At 38.8% G+C, this 13691-nt stretch overlaps 1 protein-coding gene across 1 annotated transcript; it reads right to left on the bottom strand.

Moving 5' to 3' along the window:
* Positions 1-9067: 9067 nt before the first annotated feature.
* On the bottom strand, positions 9068-12624 carry LOC105219042 (serine protease gd). The gene is made up of 5 exons (XM_011194965.3): positions 12149-12624; positions 11921-12071; positions 11569-11779; positions 10370-11029; positions 9068-10318 (listed from the first exon to the last, which is right to left on the bottom strand). Exons 1-5 carry the CDS (start codon positions 12359-12361, stop codon positions 9847-9849), a joined length of 1707 nt encoding a protein of 568 aa, XP_011193267.2. The 5' UTR covers positions 12362-12624; the 3' UTR covers positions 9068-9846.
* Between the last annotated feature and the right edge of the window lie 1067 nt (positions 12625-13691).

Here is a 13691-nt window from a genome sequence, read left to right on the forward strand (position 1 = left end):
GCTACCACTATGAGGTCGTTTTATGCTCCTTGGTTGTTCTATTCTTAGCACCCCGTCATACATTAGGTTCCATAAGAGGGGACCTAAAACCGATCCTTGCGGTACTCCACTCGAAATAAAATAGCTCTTAGTGCCTTCGTCCGTATCGAATATCAGCCTTCTGTTCTTAAAATAGCACATTATTATATTAATGAGGTATTGGGGAGCGCGTATTTTGTATAATGGGTCAATAATGTTTGCCCATTTTGCGAGTTGAACGCGTTCTTAACATTCAGGGTAATCAGTGCGCAGTATTTTTTTGTACCACCTTTCCATCTTTTTCCACTGACTTCACCTTTTGCAGTGTCAACGACTTCCTTTAGTGCGTCGATAGTGGATCTTCGTTTTATAAAGCCGTATTGTTTCTCTGATAATTCGCCGGCTTCCAGAATTGCTAACTCCAGGCGGTTTCGTATAATGTTTTCGTATACTTTGCCCATTATGTCGAGCATACACAAGGGACGATACGATGATGGCTCCTCTGGTGGTTTCCTTTGTTTTGGGAGTAAAACTAGACGTTGGACTTTCCAGAGGCCGGGGAACACCCCTTCTTTTATACAGGGTGGGTTTCAAAATTATAGCTTCCTTTAAAGCTCTGTTGGGTATTCCGTCTATTCCAGGCGCTTTGTTGTTTTTTATATTTCTCGCTATGGCCAATAGTTCTTCTTCCGTAACTAATAGCGGTGACTCAGCCGCTTCGTTTTGATGTTCAGCGTACTAGATGGGGTCATGCGTCGGAAATAATGCTTCGACGACTTCCTTCATAAATGATGCGCTTTTAGTATCCTGCGACTTATTTTTAAATTTTTTCATACAAATCTTATACGCTGTTAACCAGGGGTCTACGTTTGCTTCCTCACATAGCTTTTCAAAACAGTTACTTTTGCTGCGAGTAATGGCTGACTTCAGGTGTTTCTTATGATTTTTAAACGATTCTCTAAGACTGTTTTCGTTTTCGCCACCATGATTGCGCTGTAGTCTAGATGTATGACAGAGCTTTCTCAGTGTTGCTATCTCTTCATTCCACCACTATACTGGCCTTCGATTGATGTTGTTTGTTGTTGTCCTGCGCATAGTTGCGTCACAAGCTGCTACCAGTTCTTTACGAACTGCGGATACCATGAACGTTTGCTGCGCGCCAGGCTGTCGCAAAAAGGTCAGAATCTAACTCTTTTAGCTTCCAGCCTCTTTTTTTAGACCTGTTCCTACTGAGGGGTTCCGTTTCCCCAGGTAATAAGACTTCAGCCATAATAGCCATGTGGTCGCTTTTTGTGTATATATCCTTCACCCTCCAATTAATATGTCTACTAAGTGCGACGTTCGCAAACATTAGATCGATTATGGAACCTTTGTTTCCTTTCTCAAGTGGTTTTCGTGCCACTATTCATAATCGTAAGATTCGTTTGACTTAGAAATTCCAAAATTAGACGCCCACGATGGCTTGTACTTCTGCTACCCCAAGCAGTCGACCATGAGTTAAAGTCGCCCGCTATGATTATTGGCGATTTGCCCCTAGTTTCTAAAGACAGCTCTAGGAGAAAGTCTTCGAATTCTATGATTGATGCACTAGAGCGAGCATAGCTTACACAATATATTCCTTTTAACTTTGCCCATATGAAACCATTTGAGGCTGCTCTAGCGCAGGACATAAAGGGTTGTCCTTTACACGACTATATTGCTGCCTTGCCTCTTATGTCTGCGATCCAGGTGCTTTCCGAACGCTGTGAGTATTGCTCGCTTAGTAGGGCGACATCAATGTTCTCTTCTACTAAGGTTTGTTTTAGCAGCTCTCGTGCTGCAGCGCTGTGGTTTAGATTTAGCTGCAGTATTCTCATTTCTTGGCTAGCTTCAACATCTCCTGGTACTTGGGGCAAGTCGTGCTGAAGACCGAATGTTCTCTTTTACAAAGCATGCAACTGGGGGCCTTCTTACATGCCTTTGCTACGTGTCCCGCGCTTCCACACCATGTGCACAAAGAAGACCTATCAATCGGGTTGGAGCAATTACGTGCCAAGTGGCCCAGTTGAAAACACCTGAAACAACGGGAAATAGGGGAAAATTCCCGGAGACGGCAGATCGACCAACCGATTTTTATTTTTCCTAACTTTAATGTGGTCTTAGCATCTTGATCACGTAGGCACACGAGGGCTATTTGTGTGCCGCTACGGGTTTTTCGTATACTTTTAAATGTTGCCTTTTTCCATATCTTGGATTCCAAACTCTTTTTTCAATGCCTCGGAAATATCCTCTGGGGTCGTTATCTCGTCTAGGTCTTTGCACACGATAGTAACATTATGTGATTTTGGTTGTATCATTGCCATTTCTCCTACCACTCCTTCTAGCGCGCTTTTGAACGTTTCGGCTCTTTTGTCGTTACTTTTAAGCTCGATTAATAAATGTCCTTTGGGAGTTTTCCGGATATGTGTTACATTTGCACCCAGTTCCTCAAGACTTCTGTCAGTTTTTATTTTCCGAAGAATATCCGCATACGACGAACCATCCTTTTTGGTTAGTATGATGGCGTCTGGTTTCGACCTTATTTTATTCTCGTTTGGTCTCCTTTTTTTAACAACTTCAACCCATTTTTCGCTTGCATTGGGTTCAGCCGTAGTATCTCCTGGTGTTATTTTCGCTGTCTCACTATAAGTTAATTTTACCTTTTCAATAAAATGTTTTGGTCTTTTAGTGGGTGGTAGATTGCCCGATAACTCCCGCAGCCTTTTTGGGGTATATTTCTCTTTAAAGATAGGTGATACTTGGGTAGCTCTTCCCACCATAGTCTTGTTGCCTTTATTATCAGTTTTCTCGCAACTTTCGTGCATACTCATAATGCTACTGACTAGATCACGCATAGCTTGGTTAACATGCCTTTGACCAGCCATCATATGCTCCAACTCTTTAATTTTACGACCTAGCTGGCTAAATATGTTCATCGTTTCCGAGTTATTCGATACTTCGGCGATTTTTGAGCTCTTATTCGCTTGATTAGCAATTTCACAATTTGAAGTTGATCCAGCAGCAGTGGATACCTCAGTTTTGTCGTTGGGAGGCGTTCTAGAAATTTTAGAATTCCTCCTAAACGGATTCTCTGGTGTAAGCCCTAGACTATTTCCAGAGTCCATGTTCTGGCAGGAAAATAGTTGGGGACACCTGCCGTTATGTGTGTTCAGTGACTGTCGCTAAAAAAAATTTACTTATAATTTGGATGGTTGGCAACGCCAAATCAGAAAAGGAAAACGAAAGCGAAAAGGGGAACAGCTGTTCGACCAAAACAAAACGGCAGATTGGATGGGGCTCACGTTTTGTTACAAATTGCTGTTTTCTAGGGGAAATTATTCTAAATAAAATACTAATTCTAGTGAATTTGCCGAAAATAGGCAGGTGCAGTGCAAATGAATTTTTGACAAAAAACAAGATTTGTACTTATCTATTTCAGCTAGTTAGTTGTCCACTTGACAGAGCACAGTGTCCCAAATGTCTCTATGGTAAATATGCTGTATTTGCTAAGTAGTAAACTGGTGATTTTTCAAAGTATACGGAACGCACAAAAAAACACGTCCACCTCACTAAAATGTATACACACCTATATCACCTATAACAATTGTTCTATTAATGTTATAATGTTAGTGCTGTTAACCTGAGGCACCAGCGAAAAGTGCCTCAGAATGGAAGAAAATCTAAACTGTGTTCCTTAGCACAAATCACCCCTTCAAAATCACCTAATATAACATTTTTAACAATTATTACTTATTAAAGATGTAATAGTCATATTATTCTCATTTTTAATTTAAGCGATTCTGAATTTTTGAAGTTAATGGCAATATTAACTAAGTATTTACATGGTCGGAAGAAATCCCCCGCTAAACCCTCCCCGAGGGTGCCGTCTGGGAATAGATACCACAGCAAGAACGGGCTAGAACAGACCGTCTTGTTGCAGTCGAGAGGTTTCTAGCTAAAGTCTGGCCCTATCGCTGAGTGTTCGTTGTTTCTCAAAAACTCAGCATTCAACAACGAGGTCTTTCTAGGGTTGGGGGTACAAAAAGGGCTGGATCAAGGTGTCATGCGAACCGTGCCGAGGATCAGCCTGGCTGGGGGCTCTTAAATAGCCCGGTCTCGAAAGGAGCTTATGGATACCTGGCGACCTCATTAATAAGGTATGCGCAAACGGACTTGATTTTCCCTACACTCGTTGGTCCAAGAAACTTAAAATAAAAACAACAGAGGAGTCCGGCGCTCCGTCAAAAACCCCGGGGGAAACTAGTTTTCCGGAAAAAGAGCTGCGTTTTAAACGAGCTCAAAAAGACAACTGAAAAGGCAGGAGCTAAACTTAGCCTAGAGACAATGGCAATGGCAAGCACTAGCACTGGAGTTGCAGCTAACGCTAGATCCAGTAAAGCAACAACATCGGCGGCAGCCCAAGCCAAGCTAAGTACTCAGAGTTTTACTACAAAGCAGGAAAGGCAAAGGTGATACTAAAGGTGAGGTTGCTGGCAGTGCTATCGCCAAAGAATGGCCTATTCTCACAGTTGAGCAAAGCAAAGAATGCGGAGAAACGACGCACTGCATACCTATTAAGAAGGGTACATTTGCGGAAACGGCCCGAAACCGCATTATCATTGGCGTCCTGGATGAGGGAGATCCCGAAGGCAAAATCTCCAGGGCCCAATGGAAGTGGGTACAAGCCGCTCTGACAAACGTGACGTTGGAAGTGCTATTCAGCAACCGCCACCGGCTTGTACAGATGCCGCTTGGTATCAGGGCCAAATAAAGAGCCTGTGACGACGAGAGATCGGTCCCCGTTCCGTTCCCACGACAGTCGGTTCTACGTAACCGGAACGGACCCGGATTTTTATCCGCCCAAGGACTGTCAAACCGGCAGCATTCCTCAAAATTATTTGGGGAATGTTTTATGCCGCTACAACAACAACAGAGATCGGTCCAGAAGGGCAAGGATCCCGGCTACACCATCGCAGTCGTACCAGATAATGCAGCTCATCAGAACGTGCAACCCTAATCTGCCCACGGAGGGCTGGAAGTTCGTGAAGACTTTTGAAGAGCCTACAGCAGAATCTGGTGTGGAGACGAAAAGAGCCACAATGCAGATAATGCTGTTGCATGCAAACGACTTAATCGAACCGCTAGGAGATTAATTATGGTTTTACGAAGGTGAAAATAATGACCTACAAAACGGCTGCAGATGCCATCGATAATTTGACCTCAGATAATGAGGTAGTTGGGGAAGACCCTATGGAATCCTCGAACGATATCGAAAGCATAGACCAAGGTGAGTACTCTTCAGGGTCTGAGCTAGTAGACAGATTCTCCAAACTATATACTGAGAAAGAGCTTTTAAGGGACCCTCAGGAAGATGCAGACGTAACTCTAACTAATGCGTCTTCTACAAATAAACCTCCACTACAGCAAATTAGCTTCATTAGCCCTTCTTAACCGCGTGCCAAAAGAACAGTCTGACTTTGTCCTCATTCAGGAACCATGGGTTAATGGGGGGCGCATGTGCGGACTGAGGACACCGGATTATTCTTTATACAGTGACCAAGACAATACAGCGGTGAACTGGGAAACTGGCGTACACAAATATCGGCAAGTTTCAAGCTATATGCCTTTCGACGAGTATCAAGTACCATCATAACTGGTAAAAAAGCTGGTACAGGACTGTGAGGATTAGGCCTCCTTGATGGTAACCTGAGCTTAAAAATCAGAGAAAGATTGCAGAAGCCAATTTAATATAGCAAAACTATCTCAAGTGGAGGAAGACTGGGATAGATACTGCAACCTTCTAAGGTCTTATAAAACGGAAACGGAAATAAGGAAAGCTAAAAGAACCTCTTGCAAATCTTTTTGCAATGACATTGAAAAATACAGCGGATGCATCTCGTGGAATGAGAATACTAGCAAAGTCTGCTCATAACATCGGATATCACAGGGATATCACAGTAAAACGTATGGAAAGTTTACAAAGAGCAAGAATTATATGTATCAGCGGAGCTCTTAAAACAACGTCAAGTCAGGCTCTAGATGTCATTCTTTACTTGCTGCCTATTGACTTGTTTTGCAAGCAAATGACAGTTAAGTCTGCTATTAGACTGAGGGAATCTTCCCTACTAGTCACTCATAACCAGGGACATTCTAACATTCTTAGTAAATTCCCGTTTCAAGCCAGCTCCACGGATTTCTGAAATCCAGTAGAATTAAATCTACATTCCCTCAATATTGCCTTCGCCACTAGAGAGATGTGGGACAAAAATGAGGACAAGAAAAAAGAAATAAGCAAATATACTGACGGATATAAATTAGATAAACTCTTTCAGGCAGAGATTTCTGCAATAAAAGTAAGCCTGCTCGTGTGGCAAAGAGGGTGCTTTCGACGTGAAATATTTATATTTTTACAGAAAGCCAAGCGGCTTTAAAATCACTTAAGACCCAAAGGATTTCGTCTAAGATAGTAAAAGAATGCCATGAGCTATTAATGGAATTGACTTCTTACTATACGATATATAGCACAGAGATATTCTGGGTAACTGTGAAGCAGACGAACTAGCCGGATTGGGCACAACTTTATAATTGGATCCCAGTAATCGGAATATACATATGCATGCCGCTTGTCACTTGTAGACACTTAATTGATAAGCAGGTCATAGACTGGGCCGAATGCCGGAGGAAAGAATCTGTGACTTGCTCAACTATCAGGAGAACGTGGCCTCATTAGAATAAAGGCCGCACGTGCCGGCTACTGAAGTTTAAAAGGAAGGCATAAGAACTCTAGTTGGAGTGTTAACTGGTCATTGTCTGATAGGAAGACATGCCGACAGACTGGGGTTACCAATACTGTAGGAGCTGCCAAGAAATGGAAAAAGAAGAGAATTTGAATGCAAAGCATTGTACAGGAAAATAATCGCAACAATTGGACATGGTTTGCTCGACGATATCTCGGAGATTGCGAACATCAAACTGGTTGAGTTGCTCAACTTCTTAACCCTTTCGACCCCGACGTTGTCTGTTAGTAATTTCACCAGTTTGATGATTTAAAGCACAAGCTGTGTTCAATTTTTTAACTTGATTTAAGTGGATACTTATATGTTAATATATTAAGAATGAAAACCAAAACAGTTAACAACATTCTTTACCGTTATTCTTATAGTTTTTTTAACCTAGTGCATTGACGTCTTTGATAATTTGTGAACGAAAATTTGCAAACGTTTGTTAGAATCGAACCAATTATTATACTAATTTAATTTGATGAAAAAATTAGTATGCATTTTTGTTCGAAATTGATTCGATAATATTTGTTGGAAAACAAGTCTGTTTATAAGTCGTTTGTGTATTAACTGAGGATTTTTTGAATCTCACAAGTTGTCTGTGGGCAACGTTGGGCCAATATTAGTAATAAATATTTTTGTTTTCAGTCATGCGTTGAAAAGAGAAAGATTTATCTTGAAAGTGAAATTAACAATATTTGTTAGTTTGTTTGAATGTTTCGAGAGATGAAGACAGTGGAGATGTTTCAGCGATTTTAGGGACATTGTGGAAATCGTAGAGATCACTGAAATAGGATATTTGGAAGAAATTTATGAATAGATATTATTCGTCACACAATGAAAGAACAGAAATAACATAATAGCATTGACAAAATGTATCTTAATTCTCTAAGATAATCATAAGAAAAGGTATTTAAAATTACAGAGAGTTTTTGGAAACAGGATTTCATCTTACAGGTGAAATTCTAAAAAGGCGCTATATTAGAATTCGGTTTTATCTCGGTGTTCTATTAAAAATGGTATTGTCCGCAAACCTCAATCTTACTGTAATTTAAACTTTATGTCGGGAAATAGATTTGAAAAGCTTAGGGTACCTTCTGAATTGAAACAATTTAAATCAACCACAATTTAATATGTATGTGTGCGTTGCTTATCGTCTTGTATGGGGGATAAACCAATTGGAAACTGCAGAGGTTGCAGTCCACAGGAAAAATATATTTGAAGATTCCTAGGTCTGCTGTTATCGCTTCCTATAATAAACACATGCGTTTAAAGTAAACCACCACTCCAAGAAGTGGTATATGAGACAATTTTACCGTTGTTTAGTTACATTTGTATTAACTTCTGCCTACTTTATCGTAATCATTTGTGTGTACTTCAACCAAAACTAAATCACACTCCACTCACTAAACTTCAATTTGATGTCGCGAATTCTCTGATGACTTCAGGTGCTACATTCCTCAAGTCAACCAATAGAAAAGGATGTTGCCCCTCATCTGACAGTCTGCAAGTTTATTCCTACACAGGCTAATGCGAAACGCTATGATCAAAATAGGTATTGGGTTGTGTTTGCTGAAAAAGGATGTTGTAGACTATACCAAATGTGGTGTTCGTTTTTGCTGCAAACACAACAAAAACTGTTTATTTTAATTTTTCAAAGTTGTTTAACTCTTGGTACATATAACAACCATACATAAAATCATTTAAGTAAAGCATTTTTTCATGAAATCAAAATCTTCGTTTTATGATTTTTGTATACCATCATGGCCCAAAGTTTCTCACATGCAAGTATTTACATGCATTTATGAAGGCGACTAGTATTTCTGGAGAAAATGCAAAAAGCACTAAGAAGACAGTATTTATGTATTACTTTTTTGAAATAAAATGAATTGTTCCTCTTGAAAATTTTGAAATTAAATTTAAAATTCCTTAGACAAACCACTCCGACAAATGTTATACATTACTTTTCAAATATATATTCATTGTCTAAAACACACCTAAAAAGAGGGTGACAAAAAAGAAAACAATCCAAATCGGAACATTTGTTAGCTACTTTCGTATCAAAAACGATTGTTTGGGTTTATTCAAACTGTAGTTAGGTGAGCAGAACCTAGTGCGTCATATTCCGACAGCAATTAACTCACATATCCTATCCAAGCGCAACGTTTTTTAGAGAAAACTTTTGTGTTGATTTGTTCTTACCTCTGTACCTTACTATTCACAATCATAATTCGGAAATTTAATTTTTGAGCCTAAATATTTTATTTCTAAAACTATTATATATATATATGTATGTAGAATATTAGTTATAAGAGATCAGAAAAAGAACCAACACCTTCTAAAACCCTCAATTGGTTCAGTAATAATGTATATGGTAGATGAGAATGCCATTTAATTTCCACAAACTCGAGCTAGTGATATATTAATAAGAAGAGTGTATTGTCGTTTTGTCTATCGTGACCTCCGATGTAGTAAGTGGCGCTTAATGTAAAAATGTTAAAAAATGTATACCTAAATTTGTTTATGTATAGTATATAATACATTAATGAAATAGGTTTACGATATGGTGAGTGCCATTTTTAGTGAACATTTAATTGTGATTTTACTAAGATAAGAACTTGTGTGCTCTCCATGCTGGAATATTCCTAAACTAACTAACTACCTACACTTCATTTAAATCGAACTAATATAATATTAAATATGATCAGTCTTCTAGTGGAGAAATTTGAACACCCTCACAGGTTCAATACTCGTTTTTATGGTTTTCTTTGCTTCAAAGCATTTAGTCGTGTAATTCCATTCCTTTGCGATTTACATATCTAAAGGTGAATATTATTTGTTTCGTATAATTAAGATCGGCAGTCAACTAGAGAGCTGGTAATAAATAACAAATAATTTGATAATATTAGCGATGAATTAAAAAATCACAAATTCACTAAACATAAAACTTGGACTACAATTAAATAAAATCATGTAAATATTGCGTTAGAACTCGCATAATGTTGCAAACCAGTCAAATACTTTGCCATCACTAAAGAGTAAATGCCATGATCCAATCTAAATACTGCGCTATATCGGCATATATGGCATATTGATTGCCGATGCATTTGTTTTGCTCCGAGGGAAGGGCGGCCGAAACCGTGCCACGTAACATCCAACGATTGTTCCTTTGCAACAATAGTCCGGCACCAGAATCCCCTGTGCAAGGTCCAACAGCACTGGCAGTTGCAGATGACGATGTCGTTAGTAAACCGGCACAGAAAGTGCGATTAGAAGTTAAGCTGCGTATTTTGGAGTTTGACGCAAAACACACTTCGTTTGACACAATTGGTGCTTCGGTCACATGTGGAACTGCGGCTATTGTGGGCCTGCTATCCGCCAATGGAACACCGCCGTGTATGTGCGAGTAGCCCCAACCCACAATAAAGCCACGCTCGCCAACTATGCTCTCAAGTTGACTGTCACCACTCCATAGGCAAGCCGGCAGAATGTAGGTGTTAAACCTATAAATAAAATAAATTTCAAAGTTTTTCTTGAATCTCTCTAATACTTACCGCACTTGAATCTTCAACACCAACACCGCTATATCCGCATCATACGTGCCCAGTGTGGCGTCATATTCGGGATGTAGGAAAATTTCGCTCACCGGTGCTGCTATGGAATGCTCCTCATTCCAGTTTCGTAAGTTATGCCTACCTAGAAATACCAGCACCTCATTGGCCTTGTAGTGTTGCCTTTGTATGTGGAAACAATGCGCCGAACTTACAACCACATGTGTGGACACCAAAGTGCCAGCACACTGATAAGCAAGCGATGTCAAATTGTTCACGTAAATTGCAGCCAACCACGGCCAGGCGCCACGCGTCAACACTGGCGGTGGCGTAACGCCCGCCGTAGCGCCTTTGAGGTCGCCAAATTCCGTACCGCTTACAATGCGGACGGGCGTATTTGGTAATAGCATAGGAAGCTCATCACTGGATATTACTAGTGGTGTGCCCGATCTGTCAGTGTGTTTATTCACTGCAGTGGCTTGAGTTTCTGTTGAATAACTGCCGGATTTTCGTAAGGATCGCTCTGCAGTTGTGGTTGGAGTTAAAGCTTTAGCGTTGCCGGCGTTTGCTGCTAGTACAGTAAGCGGCGATGTCGATACTCGGGAATGTAGATGTAGATTAGTTTTCCCGCAAATGCTGTTTAATGCGGTGTGTTTCAGCTTACTGAAAAATAAAAATGCAGTTGTTAAGTATAAACTAATCCCATGTGTCTGCTAAAAAGGTAAGTCTGAAATAACGGATTTTACAAAAAAATATCAAATAAGTACCGAACATGGAAAGGGAATACACTTTTACTAAAACTCTTTAGCTCAGGGGACCTACGCTAACTCTATAACTTCAACTATGTATTGAAACGATTATTTCTTGAGTATATCATGCAAGGCAAAATGAAGTTATTAAGGTTTCTCAAGACTGCACGAGCTTCCCAACGAGTATTCTCCGATGATGTATCGACAGTTACTTTGGAGGAAAAGGCAAATTGTTAATTCAATTGCGTATTATTAGCAAAAACTAACATTTACGACTTTATTCGCCAAAAAATTAAGGCTTTTTCACTATCTAAATGCATACTCTTGTTCAGCGCCCTTGCTTTGATATCCTAGTGGAACCAGAACAGTAGGTTTGAAGAGACATGCTGTTTAAGAATACCTCTCAACAAGCTTTTAATTTCCTCGACTGTACCCGAGTCCTCGCAAACTTACATTTCTCCATGTGCAATCGGCAACTGTTCTGCACTAAATTTCGTATCGGTTGACAAGAAGTCAATGTCATCATCATCTTCCTCTTCATCCTCCATCACCGTAGCGGAGAACTGTGCGTGTTCCGGCAGTGTGTCTGACGCCTCATCATCACCGATGAATGTGAATTTTCTTGTGTGTTCCAGCTGAATCTGTGTGACGAATATACTATGATCTGCAAGCAACAATTTATATGGGTTGAGTTGTGTTTTTGTAATTATTAAATAGTTTTGAGAAACCATAAATTCAATTAACAATACATTAAATATCCGCATGTGTGCCATGTGAAGCTATAGATATGTGTGCGCATATTCACCTGATTGACCCACACAAATGACATGATTGTTTGCGGCTACGTGCAGAAGTTTCGGTGGAAAATGTGTTTTAGGAAATTTGATTTTGTACAGGACAGGCGCATTGCTGTGAAATTGGCCGCGCGAAAGCAATTCAATTTCTCCTAGGTAACTCTGCGAAAGTAGTGTAAAATATTATTATAAAATGCATTTGTATTAAGTTATAATATATGGTATGCCTGGCTGCTCACCGTCGTTGGCTTGCCACGCATGGAGAGTGTCACTTTAATTTGCAGCGCTTCCGCGAGGTCTGTATTACGCACAGAGAGTATGCCAAACCACTCCGCGCCATCGAAGCGATATTGAAAGACTTTCGGGCACGGACTGATGGGTATGCTTTGCGTAAAAATTCGATTTATTTGTTGCAGCACAATTATGACGATGGTGGTGAAGTCGAATCGCATTCCGTATTAATTTATTTGCATTGCCTTTGTATTGATATTTGTGTTTTTATACAGCGTCAAAGCGCTTTACATTACTACAAGTGGTTAACCGATATTAAAAAGTTTTTTCACACAAGCATGTACTTAATAAACGTAAAATAATTGATAATAATTTATAATTGTTATAATAATTAAATGTTGAGTTTTCCTTTTTTATTAATTTCTTCAGCATTGCCATTTATTGTGGATCTCAACTCCACGCTCTAACCTTTAAATGACATTTCGTGTTTATTTTGCTCTCAAAAGTTGTAGACAATTGTTTTTGCTTTTCAATAGATGAAGCTTTTACGAGATGGAGATCTGGTATTAGTTACGGCGAGTTTAAAATGTCTCAAAAGAATGTCGCACTACTTTGCGCTCTCTAAAACGGAGTGGTTGAGACTGTAACGAACATAGCAAAAAGGGAAATACAATTTTATATTAATATTTTTTATTTTGTTCAACTGTTAATAACTTTTCCAAATTTTGTTACTGCCAATAGGGATATTAATGATAAACTTGAATGTTCTTATCATGGGAAGAAATAACCATTAATTATGGTGTCTACATAATATTATATGAACAAATTTAGATAAATAGTAATAAAGCGAGGATGTCGACCACTTTGTGAAAAATTGAAATCAACACTTTAGCTGAATAGCACAATCTGGACATAGAATTAACCAAGAAATTTTTTATTTAAATAATATTTTTGATCTTGCAATTATTTCTAAAAACAATGGAACTTCTATAACTTGAACATCTCTATAAATCGAACTCTTGAATTGGCAGTAGAGTATAAGTAAAATTTCATACAAATTTCCTTTCATTAATCGAACTTTTAGACCAGGGTATAATACAAAATTTAAAATTTTACAATCGAGGCAGAATTTCAAAACTTCGCCTTCATAATTTTTTTACAGGGTACATGTAAGTAAATAAATAAAACTGCATTTTTGTGTGAAAAATTGTATGTTTTAATGAAATCTTCTATAACTCGCTAACTAGAAGAATTTTTGTGGATTTCGATAAAAAAAATATAAATTTTTTTAGTAGATCTACCTTTAACTCTTCATATCATCTGTTATAAGTATAAGCTTGAGTGAAAAAATTTATACACCATTAAATTTCGAGGAAATGTAGATTATATCCATATTTTCGATTTTTATAACTATTCATATCCTGTAATTAAACTTCGAAACCTAATAGCTAAATTTTGTAGGCTGACTTTTGTCTTATTAAAAAGTTCAATATCTTTAAAATATTATTCAAAAATATCAAGTCAATCCGAGTAAAATTCTAAGAGATATAC

The sequence above is a fragment of the Zeugodacus cucurbitae genome, chromosome 5, assembly GCF_028554725.1.
Source record: "Zeugodacus cucurbitae isolate PBARC_wt_2022May chromosome 5, idZeuCucr1.2, whole genome shotgun sequence".
NCBI lineage: Eukaryota > Metazoa > Arthropoda > Insecta > Diptera > Tephritidae > Zeugodacus > Zeugodacus cucurbitae.

Excerpts from the sequence above, each read along its gene's own strand:
- LOC105219042 (XM_011194965.3), bottom strand. The coding sequence starts at position 12,361 with ATGCGATTCGACTTCACCACCATCGTCATAATTGTGCTGCAACAAATA. Across the intron at positions 12,072-12,148 it reads TGCGTGGCAAGCCAACGACG|AGTTACCTAGGAGAAATTGA; the intron begins GTGAGCAGCCAG and ends CTACTTTCGCAG. Across the intron at positions 10,319-10,369 it reads GTGTTGAAGATTCAAGTGCG|GTTTAACACCTACATTCTGC; the intron begins GTAAGTATTAGA and ends TTTTATTTATAG.